Source organism: Marmota marmota, unplaced genomic scaffold, assembly GCF_001458135.2.
Source record: "Marmota marmota marmota unplaced genomic scaffold, marMar, whole genome shotgun sequence".
In the NCBI taxonomy this organism is placed as follows: Eukaryota; Metazoa; Chordata; class Mammalia; order Rodentia; family Sciuridae; genus Marmota; species Marmota marmota.
Window position 1 is genome coordinate 14873757 of NW_025999880.1, and position 22775 is coordinate 14896531.

The 22775-nt window shown below is 53.9% G+C and overlaps 1 protein-coding gene across 5 annotated transcripts in view; it reads left to right on the forward strand.

Annotated features, from left to right (window-relative positions):
- The window catches only part of Hdac5 (histone deacetylase 5), a 32465-nt gene that overhangs the window by 5489 nt on the left and 4201 nt on the right, over window positions 1–22775 (forward strand). The window contains exons 1-17 of one of the 5 annotated variants that reach the window (XM_015495612.2): window positions 2747–2992; window positions 3186–3257; window positions 14881–15140; window positions 15222–15366; window positions 15466–15580; window positions 15843–15973; window positions 16130–16276; window positions 16364–16476; window positions 16806–16937; window positions 17175–17397; window positions 18796–19007; window positions 19257–19544; window positions 20269–20434; window positions 21099–21232; window positions 21562–21682; window positions 22160–22209; window positions 22343–22450. In XM_015495612.2, the coding sequence (XP_015351098.1) occupies window positions 3191–3257; window positions 14881–15140; window positions 15222–15366; window positions 15466–15580; window positions 15843–15973; window positions 16130–16276; window positions 16364–16476; window positions 16806–16937; window positions 17175–17397; window positions 18796–19007; window positions 19257–19544; window positions 20269–20434; window positions 21099–21232; window positions 21562–21682; window positions 22160–22209; window positions 22343–22450 (2412 nt within the window). In that variant the 5' untranslated portion in view covers window positions 2747–2992; window positions 3186–3190. Of the gene's footprint in view, window positions 1–2732; window positions 3258–14880; window positions 15141–15221; window positions 15367–15465; window positions 15581–15842; window positions 15974–16129; window positions 16277–16363; window positions 16477–16805; window positions 16938–17174; window positions 17398–18795; window positions 19008–19256; window positions 19545–20268; window positions 20435–21098; window positions 21233–21561; window positions 21683–22159; window positions 22210–22342; window positions 22451–22775 lie in introns of those variants that run through there. The other 4 variants (XM_048790452.1, XM_015495610.2, XM_015495611.2 and 1 more) reach the window with 4 other exon arrangements.

A 22775-nucleotide genomic window follows, 5' to 3' on the forward strand; every position in this document is an offset into this window, starting at 1 on the left:
TTTTTTTTTTTTTTTTTTTTTTTTTTTTTTTTTTTTTTGGTGACAGGGTCTCATTAACTTGCTTAGGGCCTCACTGAGTTGTGGAGGCTGGCCTTGAACTTGCAATCCTCCTGCCTTAGCCTCTTGAGCTGCTGAGATTATAGGCATGTGCCACCATGCCAACAACCCTGGGCTTGTTGACTGTGCACAAAGTCAGACTTCTCTTTCTTTCAGTCAGGACTCCCTGCCAACCTTTTGGGCCCATAAAATGGTAGCCTGCAAGAGCTAGGGGAGCCAGCATTGGATTTTTCCCCCTCTGCAGCTTCAGAGTGTTAGGAGACCAGAATGCAACCTCAGAGGGAGGGGATGGAGTCACTGCTGTCTGGGGAGAATGGTGCTGGCTCTGGATGGGGCTCTTGGACCCCATCCTCAGTGTGTGCTCCATAAGGTTTGTGGGATAGCATGTGGGAGCACTGGATGGACAGGGATAGAGAAGAGAAATGAACCACAGGTGGGTGGTATAGTAAGAAGGACTGAAGCTAGACATTAAGAAGACTTGTTGCACTACCTGAATCTCAGAAGAAAAAAGACACTTCCTTCCCCCAGACCTTCCTTCTTATCCCCTGGAGGATTCTGGGAATTGCATTGAAGATTGTCTGGCTGAGTCTGACACTTCGCTTCCTATTTCTTGGAAGCTATATGTTACTGGGAGCTGGCGGCCACTGAATGCCCATGTCCTCGTTGTTCCTATCTTCCCTATTCAGGGAGTCCTCTTTTCTTAGGCGTCTGACTCCCCAGGGTTCTGGGAGCCCTGCTTTCGAATTGTTATAGCTGGTGACTTCCTCTTCTCCAGAGCAGGGCTCTCCTGCCACACTCTCCTGTGCCTGAGGCAGGCAGAGAAAGCCAGGACAGGGCTAGCCAGCCCTTCCGGTTGCTCCTAGCGTGGGTGGGTGGAGTCCTGGGCTGGGAGGGGCTATTGCCCCTGGCTTTCTGGGCTCCCTTGTGTCTGCTACCTATCACCCCACTCATGGGGACCTTGCCCATCCTTCTATTCCTCTTAAAAGGGTCTGGTTGGCCAGGATGGGGATGGGGAAGGGGGTGGTGAAGTTCCCACCCTGAGATGTCCACCAGTGCCTGCTCTAGGTCTAGGTCGGGCCTTACTCCATTACCTTTTCCAGCTGGGCAGCTGTGACTCCAGACCCCTGTTTGGTTCCTGGTCCGCCACTGGGCACTCCTCAGAACATGTCATGAACATCTCACCTGTCTAGGGCCAGGGAAAGTCTCCTCTGCCACCTCCCCTATCGGTGTGTTCTCTCACCTGAGGGAGGAGGCCCTCTGCCATCCTTGACTGACAGAAGCTGGCTGGAAAGCTGGTCTCCAGGAGTCACAGCCACCATGTCCTTGGTTGGCCAGCCTCTCTCAGGCTCCCTACAGGAGGGTGAGGTCATCCAGTCCAGAGAGAGGACAGGTGTCCCTGGCTCTGTGCCTGGAGTTGGGGGGTGGTGGTGAGGCAAGGAGGGACCAGGAGGGGCCTCCAAAATAGCAACTGTGACATCAGGAAGGGGGAGGGGGATAAAAACCCAGGAATAACCAGGCTATTAAAAGGCTTCAGTGAGGTCAGGGGGCCAAGTGGGATCTCTGTACCAGTGGTAGGCACAACCTAGGGAGAAGGAGCAGGCCAGAGGTGGGGAAGGCAGGTGCACTGGCCCCATGACCCAACGAGGCTCAAGGAGCGAGACCTCTATCAGGCCCGGATGCTGGCAGCTAATGACTCTTCCTGGAGCGGCTCCAACCTCAACTCTGTTCCTGCTTGGGTGCTGGGGGTGATGGTACTTATTGATGGAAACCCTGGGGCAACTTTGTGCCCTCGCTCACGCTAAGGGCAGTGGGATATGGTGGTTAGAGCTGGGACTTGAGCCTTAGACCTCTCGGCCCTACCATGTGAGCATCTGTATGACTGAGGGCAAGTGACTTTAATCACTCTGTGCCTCAGTTTCCCCATCTGCACCCCTCTCCTGAGGTCGTCATGCAGAGCCAATGAGGTGATGTGTGTTATGCTCTTAGCAATCCACCTGGCACAGCCCCAGGGAAGAGCTGCCTATGCCGAGAATGGGCAGGTGCTACCCGGTCCCCTGCCTGGGCTGGGCAAGGCTTGCAGGCAGGAGCAGCATCCCTGCCTCCTGTAAAGAAGCTGAGCAGCCTTCGGAGGTGTGGGCTCTGAATGGGTGGGAGGGAACTGCCCCTTAATTGCTGTTTAGGGACCTACCTGCTGGTAAGTGGGTGGAGAAGGTACCTCCCAGCTCTGCAGGAGGGCAGAAGTGAAACAGACCCCAGGGGGTTGTTAGGACTCCAGGGAAGTGCAAGTTTAGGCCAGGTGGCCATGTCTGTCACCCTTTTCCCAACCCATTACCTGCTCTAGATAGCAAAGGAGAAGACGGAAGATTGAACCTGGCTTCTTGGTCTTTCCCTTGCTTGCCAATAGCAGCGAGCGGCCAGCGTAGCTCCTAGACCCACGGGTACCCGGGGCTGCCCCCTTCCCCAGCCCAGCCTCTGGCCACCGTGCTCTGTGGCCTTGGCCCTGAGTGCAGGCCCTCTCCTGTCCCCCTCCCCCTTGCCTGGCGTTTCCTCCTGGGGTGGAACGCGCCTCCCCCCCTGGGGCCTCCGCCAGGCCTGGGCTCCTGGCAGCCGGCCGGCGGCTCCCTGAGCATGCTCCACCTATTTATAGACAGGGCCCTCCCCCAACTGCTATTTCAGTCTCCTGCCAGCTGCCGGCGGCTCATTCGGGAAGGAGGAGCAGGGAGCTGGGCCCAGAGCTGTCACCCGGGGCTGGGAGGGAACACAGAGAGCCCGCCTGCCTGCCGAGCTACCCTTCCTGTACCCCGAGCACTCAGCCATACCCCACTCCTGGGAAGTGAGGATGGCCCTGTGGTCCAGGCTCCCCTAAAGAGAGCAGGCTTGCAGCTCCCAGGCCTCCAGGCTCCGGCAGCCAACTGGAGCGCCCAGGCCGGATGAGGTGCCTCCCTGCCTTAGGGGGCCCAGTGGCAGTGGCCTGAGGGAGTCCCTGAACAGCCAGTCCATTGACCGCCTTCCCCTGGTTGGCTCCCGCCTCAGGCGGCCCCTCCTGGGCATGCTGCTGGTGCCCAAGGCGCAGGGGCTGGTGGAGATGCTGCAGACCATCTATGAGACAGAGTCCTGTTTCTCAGCAGATGGCATGTCAGGCCGGGAACCATCCTTGGAAATCCTGCCGCGGACTCCTCTGCACAGCATACCTGTCGCAGGTAAGTGCCTCTGTGTCCCCACCTGCCCTCTGGTGTTGGGCATCCTTGTGTCTGGGCTGAGTATCTTCCTCCAAGTCCTGCCCGGATCCTCCTACTTTGGTCTTTCTTGAGGGCTCTGCTGAGCATCCGTGAGATTGGGGAAGCTGTGCTCCCATGAATGACCTCCCTGCCAATGCCCCTGCCCTCCTTGCCCAGAGCTGTACTTCCAGTGTGCCTCCTACCTGTACTCTGCTGCATCCCTCCTGTGCCTTTTGCCTCTGGCAGGGTTCATCTCAGCTGCTGGGGGCTGGGGCTTGCTAGAAGATCCTGGCCTAGTTGGCAACATGGTCAGAGGGGAAGAAGTGGGTCAGTGACCTGTCTCTAGGCTGCCTGATCCCCATGTTTGGGCACATCTGTGGTGTCCACAAGCATGAAAGTACTCCAACTCCTTTGGTTTGGTTTTTGGGTTGGAAATTTAGGTATAGAGACTTTGGCAAATCCCCAAACAAAAGTCTCCTTAGAACTGGACACTGGCATAGATTAGGAAGAGACTGGCAACTAGGATGTTGGAGTGGATGCTTGCTGCCTTAGCTTTTAGCTCCCCCATATCTCTCCTGTCCCAGGTCTTGGTTTACTCCCACCTCCTGAGAATGGAGAGGTGGGTCAGGTGGGCTTGAGGACCCTGGACTCTATCATCTTCTCAGTAGGAACTTTTTTGGCCCTTGGCTGGGGGTGGGGCTCCCCAGAGCTGTGCCACTCCTTCCCTCACTCCCAGGAACCTGTTGGCAGCATCAGGCTCTTCTGGCACAGCCTTCCCACCAGGCCGGCACCACAAGATGCTTCCTCCCGGGAGGGGCCTGCTGGACCCATGCCTGCTTGGCCCCTCCTGGCAGTGGCTTGACACTCATGAGAGAGAGAGAGAGAGAGGAGAGAGAATGAGAATGTGAATGTGTGTGTGTACGGTGGGGAGTCCTTGTTCTGGATATGTGGTGTGGATCCCAAGATTTGGATTAGAAGGTGAGAGCACCTTCAAATCTCAGAGCCTGTGATTTGGCACTGAACTGCCCAGGTGTAGGTTGTAATGGAACTGGCATATGTCAGAGGATGAATGTTTTGGGAAGTTTTGAAAAATCCTTGGAATATGATTTGCCATCTGCCTGGACAGGGATGTCCATGCCCTAGTGAAGGGGAATAGCCCTGGAGACCAGTCCTACAGAGTGTCCACACGGACCTCTTGATGGAGGCATGATCCTGGGGCTAACCCTGTAGGGGACTTCTGGGATGGGACATAATACTGTGTGCCAGTCCTGCAGGGTACCCACCCACTAAGGCCCCTGGGATGAGATGAAAACATGCCTTAGTCTAATTGAGCCTCTAAAGCTTCAGCTAAAGACCCTCCCTGACTTCTCCCAGCCCTGGGACTCAACACCTTGAGTCCTAGCATCTCCTGCAAAACAAAGGAATGGTGGGGCAGCTCTGCCTGGTTGGTTGCTCTCTGTCCGCCCTCCTGCGCTGGCCCTACCTTCCCTTCCTACCAGTGGCAGCCAGCAGTTGGCCCAGAGTTTCCTCAGCTTGTTCACTCACCTCCTGCAAAGTAGATGCCTGAAACCTTGCAAGCTGGGACCCCACTCACTGGCCCATTCTCTAGGCCTACCTGCCCTGGACAGACCCCAGCTGGCCCCTTTCTCCAGATCCCTTCTCCCCCACACTGCCTGGCCTTCTGAGCTGCAGTGCAGTCCATGCTGGCAGGAGGGAGGTGTGAGTCACCCCAGCGGCCCGGGGAGAGGGCTAAGAATGTAAGAATGTTCCCCCTGAGCAACTCTGATGCTGTGTCTGTGACGCGGCTGGGGACAGATATAGGCCTGGAGCTTGGCTGTGTTTTTTTTTTTTTTTTTTTTGGACTCTGGAATGTAAATAGATGTTTCAAATAGAAACACTTTAACCTTTGGGTTAAAAAAAAAAAGTCCACCCCAGATAAACACGCCATGAGGGCCTAGGGAGTCTGGTGTTTCCCTCCTGTCCACATTCCCCTCCCCCTTCTCTTGATCAGTCTCCAGACAGGATGCAAAAGCCTGTGGCTAAAAAGGCAGGTGTCCAGGGATGCCTTCTTGGGTGGTGTGTGTCGCCCAGGCCTCCTCAGCCTACGGGATTGGAGAAAAGAGCCTTCCTGCCATCTGCAGGGAACCTTATTTTCTGGACAACCTTTGCTCTCTGGACTGTCTTGTTAGCTGCCAGTGCCCAGCACCTAGCACACAGTACCTGGCACCTGGATGAATGAATGCTATGTGAGGGGCAGGTCTACTGGCAGGGTTTCTGGGCTCTATTCTGGAGTTTGGACCTCTGGGTGAGAGAGAGCTATGGGAGTCCTCAGTGGGCAAGCCAGAGCCTCAGGGGCACTCTCTGCTGTTCTTCCTTGAGAAGGGGACTAAGTGTCAGCTTCCACTAGTGGCAGCTGGAGGTCTCCCTTAGTGGATGGGGTCTGTGCTTGGCTACCTTGCCATATCCCAGTGCTCTGTAGGATTCCCAGGCTTGGTCTTGGCTTGGGGAGCTTGAAGTTTGTATTCAACTATGAGATCCCCCAAAACACAGAGCTAGGGAATTCCCTGCCTCTCTTCTGAGAGCTCTGGATTCCCTTCATTCCAGTATTACATAGAGCTGATACTTGGGCAATGTGCAGGACATTTTGAGAAAGCATGGAGGAAGAGTTTCCTCTCCCCATCCAGGGAGGGCATGAATCCTACTAGGAAGTGCCAGGAAGGAATGCTCGGGATGTTGGGAAGTGCCATAGGGTTCAGGTTTGGCACTGGGACTTTCCCTGGATATTCTTATTCATGCTCTCAGACCATTCCAAGCATGACTATGTGTGTGGGTGTGTAGGTGTAGGGATTCCGGGAAGGTAGGAAGGGCAAGATTTGGGTGGGAAGGGAACTAGTATAATATACTAGGTGACAAGGGTATTAGGGACTTTCCTTACCTTATCTCTTTGGAAGGGTATTAATAACTACATTTTACAATTGAGAATGAGCAGAGAGGTTAAGGAACTAACCCAGGTCACAGTAAATTGGAGCTGGGATTTTTTTTCTTATATTTATTTTTTAGTTGTAGTTGGACATGATATCCTTATTTTATGTATTTATTTTTATGTGGTGCTGAGGATCGAACCCAGGGCTTCACACATTCGAGGTGAGCTCTCTACCACTGAGCCACAGCCCCAGCCCTGGAGCTGGGATTTGAACTCAGTTCTCTGTGAAGGATCATTATTAATCCACACAAAAGCTCCTTTTTGTACATTTTAAAAAGGTGGATGGTCCTTTGGGTAGATGCATCCTCACGCTAGTGTATGTGGCTTAACAACTGGAGCAAGAACTAAGTTTCTGCTCCAATTTGCCCCTTCAGTTGGGTGCCCATGTGTAGTATACAATTTGTACAATCTTATGTGGTGGGCGTGTGTGCCTCCAGAGTTTGTGCTCAGAGACAATAGAGACCATTCTATTTTATTTTTTACTTTTTGGTACTAGGGATTAAACCCAGGGGTGCTTAACCTCTGAGCCACATCCCTAACCATTTTTATTTTTATTTTGAGTCAGGGTCTCACTAAGTTGCTTAGGGCCTTGCTTAGTTGCTGAAGTTGGCTTTGAACTTGTGATCTTCCTGCCTCAGTCTCCCCAGCCACTGGGATTACAGGCATGTGCCACCATGCCTGGTTTGAGAATAGAGGCCATTCTGGCCTTGGGGAGCTCCACTTGGTCAATTCTCTCTCTGCCTGCATGAATTTTGGCCTAAAGGGAGAAGAGGGCTCAGGAACAGAGCCTACCTTCTATTACAGACCCACATTCCCTCCCCCCATTCCCTTCTGCCTTGTCCTCTCTTGTTTTTGAGACCCTCAGCTGTCCCTTGCCCACTGCAGAGCTGCCAGACAGGAAATCAGATTAACTGTGTCCACACGCAGCTGTAACAGCTGTCAGATTGGCAGCAGAAATGAGTGCAGGTGGTCGGGGGACACTGTGAGGTAGTGGCTCTCAAACTCAGTCTTACCACAGTTACCAAGGGAATTATTCAGATTATTTCAGGTTGGAGGCTGCAGGCAGCCCAACAACTAACATTTTAAGCCCTTATCTCAGGTAATTCTGATGTGAGTAGGTTCAGACCATGCTTGGTGTAAGAGCAGTGAGGACAGGGGCCATGGGCCCAGCAGTCTGTCAGTGGGTGTCACCAGCATTCATGGACAGCCCTCCTGGGCCTTCGAACTCCTGCGAGGAGTGCCTATATTGAGAGAAAGTGGCTTTTGCCTTGGTCAGAGGCGAATCCAGCTCCCAGCAGCCTGGCAGTCTGGAGAAAGAGGATGTTTTGAGATGCCGAGAGCAGGTGTCTAAACCCTAGTGGAGTGGGGGATTATGGCAAGTGGCCAGGTGGGCAGGGTGCCTTGCTGGACATTTGGGTTGGGTTGTACATGGAGAGTGGAGTCAGATCTCTTGCCTGAGGGCCCCTTCCATCTCACCCCAGGTGGGGAGCGAACAATCCCAGCAACAGCTGCAGACTTTGCACAGTTAGTGTGTCTTTTAATTGCCTCTAGCTTTGTGCCCAAGTATTTCCTGGAAAAGGCTTGGAGATGGGAGTCTGTTTCTTCTCCCGCTAGCATCCGAAGAGCAACTAACTCCATCTTCACTGGTTAGAGATATCCTGTGCCTTCCACCAAAGCTCTGTATCCCCTGAACTTAATGTCCTTCAGAGTCACAGTCTGCCTCTGGAATGCCGACTTTTGTCCACCCTGTCTCCTTCCCTGTGCTCCTGAGCTCTGGTGCTCTGGGAGCCAAGCAGGTATTACCTCTTTTCCTGGATCCTTAATATAGAGCCTGGCTTCTTATTCTCTTTTTCACTAAATTTGGGAACAGCCTTTAGGTTTTCCCCTTCTGTTTTTTAGTAGGGGGCAGAGAGAGCCAGAAGATTAAGAGCTGGTTCTTCTGCCTCCTTTCCAGGTGACCTTGGACAAGCATCTCCCCTCTGACTTCCCTTTCTTCCTTGGTCAGACAGGGAAGTTGAGTTGTTGAGCTTCCCGGACTTTCCCAAACTGACATTCTAAGGGTCTCTGAGGTCAGTTTCATGTTGCTTCTGCCTTCAGGAAGAAGGGTTTAAGGTTTCCCATGTCCTTGCTCCAGGAGGATATAGAATAATCCTGGGAGGGTGTCACCTGCAGTGGAGCACCGTGAGGCTAGAGACCAGAGAAGAATTTTGGATTGTTTGGGTCTGGGGGTCCCAGAGCAGGGATGAAAACGTGTGCTTATTTGTGTCAGGCAATGTTTTGAGGCACAAAAGTCGTCCCAGCCATTGTGGCCTGAGCCACAGAAGACAGTGACCCTTCTTGGGGGTAGCAAGGCAGGTGAGATGGACTGAAAATTCTAGAGCTGGGAGCAAACTACCTTCGGAGATTCATCTCTAATATTGGCACCCTGTTGCTGGCTGCTCTGGCTTGTGTGGGGCCCACACAAAGGGCTTTGATAGGAAAGGACCACAAAGTGACCTTTGAACAGTCTGAAATGAGAGCTAAGTCCTCACCCTGGCAGAAGTTTGAGCCCGTCATCCTTAAAACTCTGTATTTTAGCTGGGCTTGGTGGTGCACCCCTATAATCCAAGCTGCTCTGGAGGCTGAGGCAGGAGGATTGTGAGTTCAAAGCCAGCCTCAGCAATTTAACAAGACCCTAAGCAACTCGGCAAGACCCTGTCTCTAAATAAAATTTTAAAAAGGGATGTGAATCTGTGGTTAAGCACCCCTGGGTTCAGTCCCAATCCCTTTACCACCCTCCCCCCGAAAAGAGAAAGAGGGAGAGATAACTCAGCATTTAATTTTGTGCCCTTTGGAAATTTTTCTCTCTCTCCCTTCCTTCCTTCCTTCCTTTCTTTCTTTTGTGCTGGGGATTGACCCAGGGCCTCACACATCCAGGCTTGCACTCTACCACTGGGCTACATCCTTGGCCCATAGAAACATTCTGAGAAGGGGCTAGAGCTGGGGCTTAGTGGCATAGAGCTCGGCTAGTGCACGTGAGGCCCTGGGTTCCATCCTCAGCACCACATAAAAATGAACAAATAAAATAAAGGCATACTGTCCATCTACAACTACAAAAATTTTTTTTTTTTTTTTTTTTTTTTTTTTTTTTTTTAGAGATAGAGGTAGAGAGAGAGAGAATTTTAATATTTATTTTTTAGTATTTGGCGGACACAACATCTTTGTTTGTATGTGGTGCTGAGGATCGAACCCGGGCCGCACGCGTGCCAGGCGAGCGCGCTACCGCTTGAGCCACATCCCCAGCCCCCAAAAAATTTTTTTAATAAAATAAATATTTTTTTAAAAAGAAACATTCTGAGGGGCTGGGGATGTGGCTTAAGCGGTAGCGCGCTCACCTGGCATGCGTGCTGCCCGGGTTCGATCCTCAACACCACATACAAACAAAGATGTTGTGTCCACCGAAAACTAAAATAAATAAATAAATATTAAAATAAATAAATAAATAAATAAATAAATATTAAAAAAAAAAAAAAAAAGAAACATTCTGAGAAGTACTCTATAGTTTTCACCAGATTGCCAAATGGGTCCAGGACACATAAAAAGTCAAGAGCCATTAATAATAGCCCTGACTAGCACCTCCGGAGCTCTTCCCAGGCCCTGTGCCAAGTTCCTCGGCAGGCATTCTCCCAGGCCTGGCAGCTCTGAGAGATAGGTGCTCTGCTCCATTTTGCAGATGCCTGCATGGAGCATGGAGAGGTAGCCAACACCTTGCCCTAGTAAGTAGCGCTGCCTCGAACCCTCTGGATTTCTTACTCCAGAGTCCTCGCTCCTAACCATTACGTGATGTGCATTCGCTTGTGTTGCTTGACGAGTTGTGCAATTTGCTAGGTGAGAGTCATGCCCAGCCTGCACATGTGGAAATACTGTCTGAATTGTGGTAGAACCTGTTGAGCCTAAATTGGCCTCACTAGTCACGTAAGAGCCCAGAAATAGATCATGGGAAAACATCTTTGGTGGGGAGGGGTCATCTGGCAAGAAGTGTGAAATGCTATTCTCTGTCTCTTACCAAAATCTCTCAAAGGCAGGACAAGGACAAGAGTCTTTCCACATTCTCCAAAGGACAGAACAAGGTAATTAGATATTCAAGGAAGCTGCCCACTGTTCATCCTGGAGAGGGAGGTCCTGAGGGCCCATGGATGCTGGTGGAAGATGCCACCCTCTTGGGGGGCTGCCAAGTCTGGGCTCTCTAGAGAGATGCCCTATGTTGGAGCTGGGTACAGTTGTGTTCAGAGGGCTCCTTCCTATGCTAGGCATCAAACCACCAGGTTTGGATCCCTACTTTTCTGCTGTTTAGCCCATGGGTCTTTCCACAGCAGCCTGAGAAGCTTGTTTTCCTTGCTTGTGTCAGGAAGGGCTTGAAAACAGATCAGTGATCTCAAAGTTCCCTTTTACCCTGTCCCCTCTAGAAGGCAGCTCCTCAGATCCAGGGATTGCCTGCACAGGCCTTGTTTCTGTCCTTAAATGTCACAAGCAGCTTAATGCTCCCTTATCCTGGGTCCCCACCTCCCTTAGTCTTTTATGGCTGGTAGGTCCTGGAGGAGGGTTTTTGGAACTGGTGCCCGGCAGGTTCCACACCCAGGGCCACTCCAGGGCTTCTCTAGGGGAAACTAAAGGTCCTCCTTCCCTCTGGCCAGAGTTCATGGCACAAGGATTCTGAATTGCTGATGTTGTCTCCCGGAGAGAGCACGGAGTGGGGGCCTGGCTTGTGACTCAGATCAGGCACAGGCTTGGCTTTGCTCTCAGGCAGCTAGATCTGTTTCTTATTTTGAACCTTGGTTCCCAAAGCATTGCCAAGACCTGCTTCTCATGGCCCAGTAGCCCTCTTTTTGACTGGACCCTCTTTTTAGACTAAGGCTATGTTGGCAGTAGTCTCAGGGTTACCCCATCAGCACCTGCACTGTCTCCCCCAGAGGAGCCCGGCTACTTTTTACGCTGCCTGAAGAATCTGCTATGGGAACCCACCGGGGCTGATGGGTTTCAGGGAAAGGAGAGAGGCAGTAGGTTGAGAAAGAAGTATCACTAAGGTGTCTCTGCTGCCTTGTTGTGCCTGTAAAGTGGGCAGGGTCGCCCCTCCTGAGCCAGAGCTTGGTTTCTGCAGGGCCACTCTGATGGCTTGAAACACCTGGCCACCCTGCTGCTTGGACTGAAGCTTTTCCAGGGAGGCAGCGTGAGTAAGCCTTGCATGAGGCAAGAGGACAGGACGGTGTTGTTACTTGTTCCTTATTCTCAGGAGAAGGAAGGGTCTTAGTGCCCTGGGAAAGAGTCTGGAGCAAGATGCCCCTAGAACCCTGCCACTTCCCTCCACAGGAGGTTGTGATGGTGGCTGTCTGGCCCCTCAGTTCTCTGCACCTCTCTTTCAGAGTGAAAGCCTAGGAGGTGAGGGAAGGACCCATGTGACACTGACCCTTTTCCTAGTCCTTCAAGGGCTCTTTGCTAGCAGAGCTCTCAACCCATCCTCTTAGGGAGCAGTACCCCTCTACCTAATCTTATTCTTTTATGAGGTTCTTAGCCTTTCTTGGTCTGCCAGGAGGCAGCCAAGAGCCTAGTTCTATCGTGACACACCTACTTCCCCTTCCAGGTGCTTGGTTTGATGGCAGCTGCCACCAACTACTCTGCTCATGCCCAGCTGGCAGAGGCACAAATCCTAAAGGGGGTCCAGGGACATCCAGGTTCTAGGTTCTGTGCCTGGAAGATTACATCCTTGGGACTCCAAGACCCCCATTTCTTGATTCCAGCCAAACAGCCATGGCCCCTTCCATTTTTGGATGGTGCCAGGTTGCTTATCTGGCAGCCCCCTGGGGAGCTGCCTGCTGCCGCAAATTAATATTCTCCAATTGTCTGTGCTTGCTCCTCGAATAGGAGCAAGGCTGTGTGGCAGAGCCCTCTGGCTGCCCGCCACCTGCATACCAATGGGGCTGTGGCTCCCGCTGCAGTGCTGGGCCCACCATCTCAGTGGTGGTGGTGGGAGATTCCCCTTGTCTGAACCCGTGTGCTCTCCTCAGGGCTCCTGCAAGGGAAGCCAGCCCTCCTGGCTGCAGTTCCAGCCCGAGGCAGGGTTATCTATTGGGAGCCAGGAGTGCTTGGACCCCTGCCCTTCCCTGGTCGGGCGGGCTGGCATCCGGCTCCCGCGGCCCCAGTTCTGCTGGGAGTAGCAGGTTGAAGCCCGTCTACCTCTTGGCTTAGTGATCAGTGTCACAGGCCAATCCAGCCTTGCCTAGGAACACATAACTCTCCAGTCAGCCTGGGGCCTTGCCGAACACCACAGGGGCTGGGGAGAGCTGAGGCTGGCCACTGGCTCCTTGCTTGCCACCCTGCTTTAAACCCCGGACTAGGGCTGGTCACTTCTACAAAGGCCCTCTGCAGTTTTCAAGGGCCCTTTCTCCTGGTGCTGGGACAGGACTTGGGTTTGGAGAGAGAGTGATACTGTGTGTGTGTGTGTGTGTGTGTGTGTGTGTGTGTGTGTGTAAAACTCCACCCTCTTGGCCACATGTGGCCACTCCTGCAGATGTGGCTCTGGCTTGGTGGCCACAGAGTCGTCAGTGCGGCTGACGGGAAAACCACAGAGGAATGTGCCCAACAGTGCTGTGGGGAGAAGGGGTGGTGGGATGGAGAGAGACGTACTGCTCAGGCTTTACCTTCTCCCACCAACCCCTGCCTCTACTGGATCCCAGAGGCTTATTTAGGTATGAGAGTGACATGGCCTTGACCTTCTGTGGACTTGACCCTGCCTCAGTTGCTGAGTTCTCTGGAGAAATCCAGGCCCATGCACAGGGTACGGGGTGCCTCGTTGAGCCTTCTTCCAGTGCCCTTCCCTTTCTTATGTGGAGTGGCGGTGGCAGCCTGGGCCTGCTTGCTGGCAGCCATCAGGATGTTGCCATCCCATCTTCTCTGCCAGGGCTACAGTGGACCATTTTGCCGCAGGAGTGTCTCCCAGCCGGTGTGGTCTCCCTGGGCTATCATAAAGAAAGCGAAGGCTTGCTTTGGAGAAAAAAATGGAAAAGAAACAAGATGGGCTGGCCCTGCCCTTCTCGCTTCCTCCTTCCCAGGCTTCAGTATCCTGCCTTCCCTTTCCTGCTGGCGTCAGTAGGCTTTGTGGGGTGTGGGCTGGGCTTGGGGCTCTCTGCTGGAGTAGTGTTTGCCCAGTTGCCCTGGCAACCACAGAGCAGTGGTGGGGAGTAGTGGCAGTCATTGACCAAGGACAGTGCCCAGGGATCAAGAGGTCGAGACCCAGCCTTCCCATAAATCCATTGGAAGCTTTTGCGCTCTGTGGGGCCCCTTGGCCCATTACCCACATGGGGGCTGGACCCTAGGTGTCAGCCACCTATTAGACCCCTTTGCCTCTTTCCAGAAGAGACTCCCTGGAGATGGAGTGTGAGGTCCTGCCACAGCTCCAGCCCTCCCCCTGCCTTAACCCTTCTTCCGGTCTGATTCCTTTTCCTTTCCTGTCTCCTCCTCCCACCTCCTCCCTGCCCGCCCATTCTCTCATTCCCCTCCCCCCAAGCACAGCTGCTGTTTGGCTCACTCTATATATAGCGGCATTTTCAGGGTAATTACAATAAAACTGTTGAAAGGAGATAATCCAGCAAAGGAAGCCAGGCTGACTCCCAGCCCCCTCCTGTCCCTGGTTTGGTGCAGCCCTGCACCCCCTTTCCCTCGTCCCACCCCCATTCCTATACCTCCCCTTCCTGCCCCATCTCTCCCAGCTGGCTAAAACCAAAGGAAGTGCAGGGGGGTGTCCAGAAGGTCTCCACAGACCTGGATTTACCTGGGTCCCTGGCTGCTAACCACAGCAGTTCTAGAACCAACCTCTATGCCTCAGTTTCTCTTCTACCATTGACTTCAGTGGGGGCATGATGCTGAGAGATGGAGATAAGACAGTGACAGTAAATAAAAGTATAGGACTTGGATCACATCCTGGTTCTTCAGTCAGCTGTGTGTCCTGTCAAGTCACTTAAACCTCTCTGAACCTCAATTTCCTTATCTATAAAATGAGATATAATAATAGCACCTAAGTCAGGTAGCTATGCAATTTAAATGAGTCATTTATGTAAAATGCCCAGTGGTGATAACTGTCAATGACAGTATTATTAAAATCTGCTACCAAGCTTCATGCTCATGCATTTAATTTTTTTTTTTTTCTCCCTGCTATAGTGCATCAAACCCAGGGCCTCGGGCTGGGATGTGGCTCAAGCGGTAGCGCGCTCGCCTGGCCTGCGTGCGGCCCGGGTTCGATCCTCAGCACCACATACAAACAAGGATGTTGTGTCTGCTGAAAACTAAAATAAATAAATAAATATAAAAAAAAAAAAAAAAAAAACCCAGGGCCTCACACAAGCTAGGCAAGCACTCTACCACTAAGCCACACTCCCAGTCCTGATGCATGTTTTCTAATTGAGGTTCATGACTTTACCTTCATTTAATGAAGATGGAAGGCTGAATCCATGGGCAGAGGGATTTGACTTTTCTATTCTTTTGGGTCTGATAGTCCTGTCTGGTAGTCTCCTGGGCCCCAGTCCTGTCTGCCAGGGCCTAGTGAGATCTGGGAATGGGCCCACTGACCACTCCTATCTCTTGTGCCCACAGTGGAGGTAAAGCCGGTGCTGCCAGGAGCCATGCCCAGCTCTATCGGGGGTGGGGGTGGAGGCAGCCCCAGCCCTGTGGAGCTGAGGGGGGCTCTGGCTGGCCCTGTGGACCCGGCCCTGCGGGAGCAGCAACTGCAGCAGGAGCTCCTGGCGCTCAAGCAGCAGCAGCAGCTGCAGAAGCAGCTTCTGTTTGCAGAGTTCCAGAAACAGCATGACCACCTGACGCGGCAGCATGAGGTCCAGCTGCAGAAGCACCTCAAGGTGAGTAAGGGGGGCATGGGCCGCACAGAGCCACTCCCTTGCTTGGTGGCTCACAGCACTCCCACCTCTGTGCCCCTGTAGCAGCAGCAGGAGATGCTGGCAGCCAAGAGGCAACAGGAGCTGGAGCAGCAGCGGCAACGGGAGCAGCAGCGGCAGGAAGAGCTGGAGAAGCAAAGGCTGGAGCAGCAGCTGCTCATTCTGCGCAACAAGGAGAAGAGCAAAGAAAGTAAGGCCCTGCCGGGCGGGTGGGCAGGCATTCCACTGCCTGGGAGTCCCGCCCTGCCCCTCGCACAAGCACCCAAGTCACCTGTGCCCTACCCTGCAGGCGCCATCGCCAGCACCGAAGTGAAACTGAGGCTCCAGGAATTCCTCTTGTCAAAGTCGAAGGAGCCCACGCCAGGCGGCCTCAACCATTCCCTCCCACAGCACCCTAAATGCTGGTAACAACTCTGGGAGGCATGTGTGGGAACAGGGGTCCTTTTTAGGGTCTGCCTGGCTCCGTGATAACAAGCAGCATCTGCCTTGCTCCAGATAACAAGCAGCATCTGCCTTGTGGCCATGTTCAGGCTTGGCAGGCTCCTTGGGGATGAGACTCTCTTTATTCCCCTCTCCAGGATTCAATTTCTGTCCTTACATAAGTGCAGTGGACTTTCCATAACTATAAACTGCCTGGGTAGTAACCTAGATCTGTCCCATCCCCAGGGGAGCCCACCATGCTTCTTTGGACCAGAGTTCCCCTCCCCAGAGCGGCCCCCCAGGGACGCCTCCCTCCTATAAACTGCCTTTGCTTGGGCCCTATGACAGCCGTGATGACTTCCCCCTCCGCAAAACAGGTATGTGAGCACCCTGATCTGGCCTCCCAGAATATGGCTCCTGGGGTGGGGGTGGGAACGAGCAGGGGGCAGGACTGCCCTGTGAGCCAGCTCTGACCGTGGTGGGCTGGCTGCAGGTGTGTGGATATGTCTGAGCCCTGGCTACCTTCTCTCCAGCCTCTGAACCCAATTTGAAAGTGCGTTCAAGGCTAAAACAGAAGGTGGCTGAACGGAGAAGCAGTCCCCTCCTGCGACGAAAAGATGGGACTGTTATTAGCACCTTTAAGAAGAGAGCAGTGGAGATTACAGGCGCTGGGCCTGGGGGTAAGGGCTCTTCTGTGTCCCTGTTCTGAGGGCCTGGGAGTGGGGGTGGCTTGGAGCAGGCCCAGGTGACAGCCACTTCTTCTGTAGTGTCGTCTGTGTGTAACAGTGCGCCCGGCTCTGGCCCCAGCTCTCCCAACAGCTCCCACAGCACCATCGCTGAGAATGGCTTTACTGGCTCAGTCCCCAACATCCCCACCGAGGTACAGGCCTGACTGAGGCTGGCGGGGAAGGGGGGGTGGGGACACCGAGCTGCTTTTTTTCCCTTGGAAGGAAGAGTGCAACTCCTTCCAGTCTGGCTGAGAGTGTGCCTGAGAGTGTACCTCTGTGCCTGTGTGGAGTCCATGCTTGGATATGTTGCCTCAAAGGGAGATTTGTCCCCCAAGCCCCAAAGGGCTCTCTCAGTTACTCCAGTTGGAACTCAGGGTGGGGGGAATGGAGCACCATGCAGGTCCTTGGCTGACCCCAGGCCTCGCTCCTTCACTGTCTCCCCTTGCTTGCTCTCATGCCTGTCTCTCCGCCTCCTTCCCAGATGCTCCCCCAGCACCGGGCCCTCCCTCTGGACAGCTCCCCCAACCAGTTTAGCCTCTACACGTCTCCTTCTCTGCCCAACATCTCCCTAGGGCTGCAGGCCACAGTCACTGTCACCAACTCACACCTCACCGTAAGTACAGGGCACATACCCCATCTTCCCTCTGGTCTTGGGGGTGTCCTGCATGCTCGCAGCTGAGACTTTTTCATTCCCAAGGCCCTGAGAGAGCTCAGATGGTCCTATCCAGAGCCATCTGGGATGGAAGGGTTGGAAGAGGATAGATGAGGGCTGTATGACTGGGGGAGTGTGAGCCCCTGCCTTCTCTGCCTTCCTTTTTCACCTCTCCCTTCCTTTGTCACCTCTTGCCAGGCCTCCCCGAAGCTGTCGACGCAGCAGGAGGCCGAGAGGCAGGCCCTTCAGTCCCTGCGGCAGGGTGGCACACTGACGGGCAAGTTCATGAGCACATCCTCCATCCCTGGCTGCCTACTGGGCGTGGCCCTGGAGGGTGACACGAGCCCGCATGGGCACGCCTCTCTGCTGCAGCATGTACTGCTGCTGGAGCAGGCCCGGCAGCAGAGTACCCTCATTGCTGGTGAGTATGCAGGTGGCTCTGCCAGGGAGGGGCATTTGGCTATTATGGGGGACCAAATAAGGACCAAATGTTAGGGAGAAGCAGCCAGGGATACTCTCCAGCCCTGCCACGGCCATCAACAGTTTCCACATTCTGGAAATATCAGATACCTACAGAATTTTCTATCATCACGAGTTCATATTCCAGAACAGCACTATTCAGTAGAAACAATACAAACCATATACGTAATTTAAAGCTCTCTAGTAGTTACATTAAAAATTTTAAAAAGAGGGCTGGGGATATAGCTCCGTTGGTAGAGTGCTTGCCTCGCTTGCACAAGGCCCTGGGTTCAATCCCTAGCACCACACACAAAAAAGAAAGAAACTTGGCATAGTGGCACATGCCTTTAATGCCAGCAAATAGGGAGACTAGGGCAAGAGGACTGAAATTTTAAGGCCAGGGGCTGGGGTTGTGGCTCAGCGGTAGAGTGCTCGCCTCACACGTGCGGGACCCTGGGTTGGATCCTCAGGACCACATAAAAATAAATAAGTGAAATGGAGGTGTTGTGTCCAGCTACAACCAAACACACACACACACACACACACACACACTCTCTCTCTCTCTCTCTCTCTCTCTCTCTATATATATATATATATATATATATATATATATATATGAAAGTTCAAGGCTAGCCTTAGAAATTTAGGGAGACCCTATCTCAAAAAAAAAAAAAATTAAGAGGATGTAGATTAACAGTTCAAGCCCCCGGGTTTAGTCCTCGGTGCAAAAACAAGTCAAAGATAGAATTAATTTCATACTATATGTTTAACATATCTAGAATATTATTTCAACACTTAATAAATATAGACTTATCAATGAGGAATTTCACTTTTTGTTTCATATTACGTCTTTGGAATCCAGTGTGTAATTCACCCTTCTAGCACATGTCAATGTAGACAAACCATGTTTCAAGGGCTCAGTAGTCACATATAGCCAGTAGCTATGGTATTAGACAGTTTTTAGACAATCAGCCCTTAAGTACTTGTTGACATGGTAGAAGTTCTGCTTGAAGGATATGAGTTACTGGCCCATGGGGTCCATGATCAGGAAGGTCGTATTGCAATTGGAGAAAGTAGTTGCAGTTTACCTGTATGGAGGACCTAGGACAACATGAACACTAAATTAAGCAAACTGAGAATGGTGAATACAGGAGGGCTCGCTGGGGACAGTGCCTGAGATGTAGGAGAGGAGAAGTGGGGTTGGAGTTTGGGGATGGGGTACCTCAGGCCCCTCTGAGGTTTTTTCTGAGTATTTAGTGGTGATATTCTAGAAGGGAGATCTGGGCTGTGGGGGGATTGAGAGTGGGCCTTGTGCCCTGCCAATGTCAACAGCGTTTACTCCCTTCCCCTGCCCTCATAGTGCCGCTCCATGGGCAGTCCCCGTTGGTGACAGGTGAACGTGTGGCCACCAGCATGCGGACAGTGGGCAAGCTCCCGCGGCACCGGCCCCTGAGCCGCACTCAGTCCTCGCCACTGCCACAGAGTCCCCAGGCCCTGCAGCAGCTGGTCATGCAACAGCAGCATCAGCAGTTCCTGGAGAAGCAGAAGCAGCAGCAGTTGCAGCTGGGCAAGGTATTCTAGAAGGGAGGCAAATGTCCTAGGGCTGTGGCCAGGAAAGATCAGGCTGGTAGGAAGAGTTGGTGGCTCAGTCTGTCTTGGGGTGGGTATTTGCTCAGAGGCGCCCCCTTGAGTTTTTCCAGCTTAATAGAAGCTCTGTGTGGGCTGGCAGCTGCCTGGGAGAAGGCAGGGAAGGACAGACCAGGCGGGCAGCACAGCTGCGCCCCTCCCCCTACTGATATGCACCCTACATTCTGCTCCCAGATCCTCACCAAGACAGGGGAGCTGCCCAGGCAGCCTACTACCCACCCTGAGGAGACAGAGGAGGAACTGACAGAGCAGCAGGAGGCCTTGCTGGGGGAAGGAGCGCTGACCATGCCCCGGGAAGGCTCTACGGAGAGCGAGAGCACACAGGAAGACCTGGAGGAGGAGGAGGAGGAGGAGGAGGTGGAGGAGGACGACGATGACTGCATCCAGGTCAAGGATGAAGAGGGCGAGAGTGGCCCCGATGAGGGGCCTGACTTGGAAGAGTCCAGTGCTGCTTACAAAAAGGTGCCCCCAGCCCTGGTTCTGGCTCTTGGTCTCCACCGCTTTTCCCTTTTTTCCACAATTGTCTGCCTGTCCCCTTCCCCAGCAGTGCAGTTGCCAGGCTGTCAGGAGTAGCTTTCTGAAGAGATCAAGAAGGGAAGAGAGGCCAGGAGGGAGTAGAAGGGAGGAGCCGCTTTTCTTGGTCCCTGAGCTGTGCCTGCGCATGTCTGCCAGCCCCCCTGCATCTGTGACTGCTCCCGCCTCTCTGCTTTGGTGTGTGTGTGCGTGTGTGTACATGCACGTGTCCTGTGTGTATATGCGTTTGTGCCTGCGTCTGCCGCTTGTGCGTCGGTCTCTGCGTGCATGTGAGAGTGTGTACACACACGCCCCCACTGTTACTACAGTCTGCCTTGCTTGCTCGACTAGTGCTCGCTCCATTCATTGCGGACACAGCTGAGCCCTCCGGGCCTGACTCATCCCACCCCCGCTCCGCCCCCGCCCCTCAGCCTCTTACCTCAATGCTACTCTTTGGTGTGACTCATCACATCCCCCCAACCCTCCCCACCTAAGAGGAGATGGCAAGGCTGGAGTGTCTTCTGTCCCTGGAGGGAGCAAGTGGGAGGAGGTGGGGGCAGGAGGAGACTTGTAAGAAAAATGCTGGATTGGGGGCCCCCTGGAGGCCCCAAGGGCACCTGTCCTCACTCCTATCTAGGCTGAGCCTCACCCAGGTTCTTCCTGCTCCTTTTAGCTGTTCACAGATGCTCAGCAGCTGCAGCCACTGCAGGTGTACCAGGCACCCCTCAGCCTGGCCACTGTGCCCCATCAGGCCCTGGGCCGCACCCAGTCCTCACCTGCTGCCCCTGGGGGCATGAAGAGTCCCCCGGACCAGCCCACCAAGCACCTCTTCACCACCGGTGAGCCCCACCACCAGCAGTTATTCCTCTGTGTAGCATCCAGGTTCCCTCATACCCTGGAGGGAGGGAAGGTGGGCCTTTATCTCTTCCTATCCCCCACAGCTATTCATGGTAGTGGAAGTAACTTTTTGCCCCAGACAGGAGAACGGGCAGCCCTGCCCCTACCAATTGGGCAGCACTGTTTTCTAGGCCAAATAATTACCACTGAGTGTGCCTGATTCTGTACATCACCTCGCGAGCCCTAACACCCTGGGTGGAGAGAGCCCACTCTCTTTTGGGTCTTTGCCTTTCTAGCTTCCTCTCCTCCCTGTGGGGTTCAAATTGAGGCCTCAGCCTCCCCATGAGGCTTCCACAGATTGGGTTCTAAGAGGGCACATCTTGCCTAAGGATGTTCCCATCTCACCAATGGGGAGCAGCACACAGGAGCTGGGAGAGGATGGAGGGGGGAGGAAGATGTTCCATCGTCGGGGCAGTGGAAGGGCTCAGTGAGCCAATATCAAAACCAGTGGGGGTGTCAAGGGCAGGGCAGCACTGTCAGGTGGCCAGTACGGCTGAGGGCAGGTGTTCAGGCTGGGGGTGGGTGAACACTGCTGAAGGTCATGGTGGCCAGGCTGAGACTCTGGGCCCAGAGCAGTGCTGGCTGACATGAGGGTCTGTGGCCCAGGCGTAGTCTACGACACGTTCATGCTGAAGCACCAGTGCATGTGTGGGAACACACATGTGCACCCCGAACACGCCGGCCGCATCCAGAGCATCTGGTCCCGGCTGCAGGAGACGGGCCTGCTTAGTAAGTGTGAGGTGAGAGCGCTCCCTTCCTCCAGACCCAGCTTCAGTTCAGCCAGAGCCTTCGTTTCTCCCCTACTAGTGAAACTTCTTTCCAACCCCAGCCCTTGGACCACTCCCACAGACACCTCCCTGTGTCCCTCCCTCGTGGTCCCCAGACCATGGGGAAAAGTCCTGGAGTAGGCTTCCCAGGGGGTCAGGACATAGTTGCTCAAAATCCTTTGGATCTCCTGAGACCACCAGATGGATTCACGGCCCTGGGCTCTGTAGACAGAGTTTGGGCGTCAGGGGAGCTGAGCCTTCAGTGTAGCCCTTGACTGGACTCTCTGCCCTCCCCCTGGCAGCGGATCCGGGGTCGCAAAGCCACTCTGGAGGAGATCCAGACAGTGCACTCTGAATACCACACCCTGCTCTATGGGACCAGCCCCCTCAACCGGCAGAAGCTGGACAGCAAGAAGCTGCTCGGTAGGCTGGCTGGCAGGGTGCGGGCAGGGCATGTCTTCCGCATGGGTGGGATAGGGGCTGTCAGGAAGACCTGGCCAGTGTAGGTATGCCGTTCTGATGGGCCCAGGTCATCCCTGTGGCAGAGGTGACATGGTTGCCATGTCATGTACCTCCAGAGGTACCATTAACATAAATTCAACCTGGCCAGAACATGCTGGAGGGTGCTAGACAGCAGGATGAAAGTGATGGGTTGTTTTGGTGGGGGGTGCTTTGTTCCTCTCCTCAGCCTGTCATATCCCTGCCATCTGTCCCTAGAGGGAGGATGCCCCACAGAACAAGGGACAAACAGTTCCCAACTGGTGTGGACTGCAGAGGCCTGGCCTGTGCTTGGGTCTAAGCCTTCATTTTCTGTGGCTGAGTTCACTGCCCTCTGCAGAGCTCAACCTGTATACGTGGCAACTGAGGCAACTTCCAAAGTCACTCTGTCCTTCCCTGCAGGCCCCATCAGCCAGAAGATGTACGCCATGCTGCCTTGTGGGGGCATTGGGGTGAGTAGGTTGTGTGCCAGTGGGGGGGGGGGATGGGCAGGCGGCTCCTACCCACCACTGGTCAGTGCTGCAGAGGGCATTTTTGCCCTCCTTATGCAAGGGGCCACTGAAGCGCACTCTCCTGCCCCTGTAGGTGGACAGTGACACTGTGTGGAATGAGATGCACTCTTCCAGTGCTGTGCGCATGGCAGTCGGCTGCCTGGTAGAGCTGGCCTTCAAGGTGGCTGCAGGAGAGCTGAAGGTGAGAGTGTGCTCATGGCCTTGGCACTCCTTGGCTTGTCCTGCATCCTCAGGACTGGGGAACAGGGGCCGCCTTGACTTCCCTTCAGAGAGGCACTATCCTTTACAGCCTTAACTCAGGTGCCAAGGTGGGGAGAAGGTGACAGCACTAGGGACAGCTAGGGGCTAAGGGGCATGAGGGACAAGCATTCACGCCTTGTGCTCTGGTGAGTGTTTCAAGGGCAGGGACTTCCTGCCTGCCTGCCCAAGAGGCCCGTGGCTGAGGTTGTAACGGTGTGTTGAATTTATACATGCTTTTCTGATCTGTGTTCCCTTTCCTGCCTGGC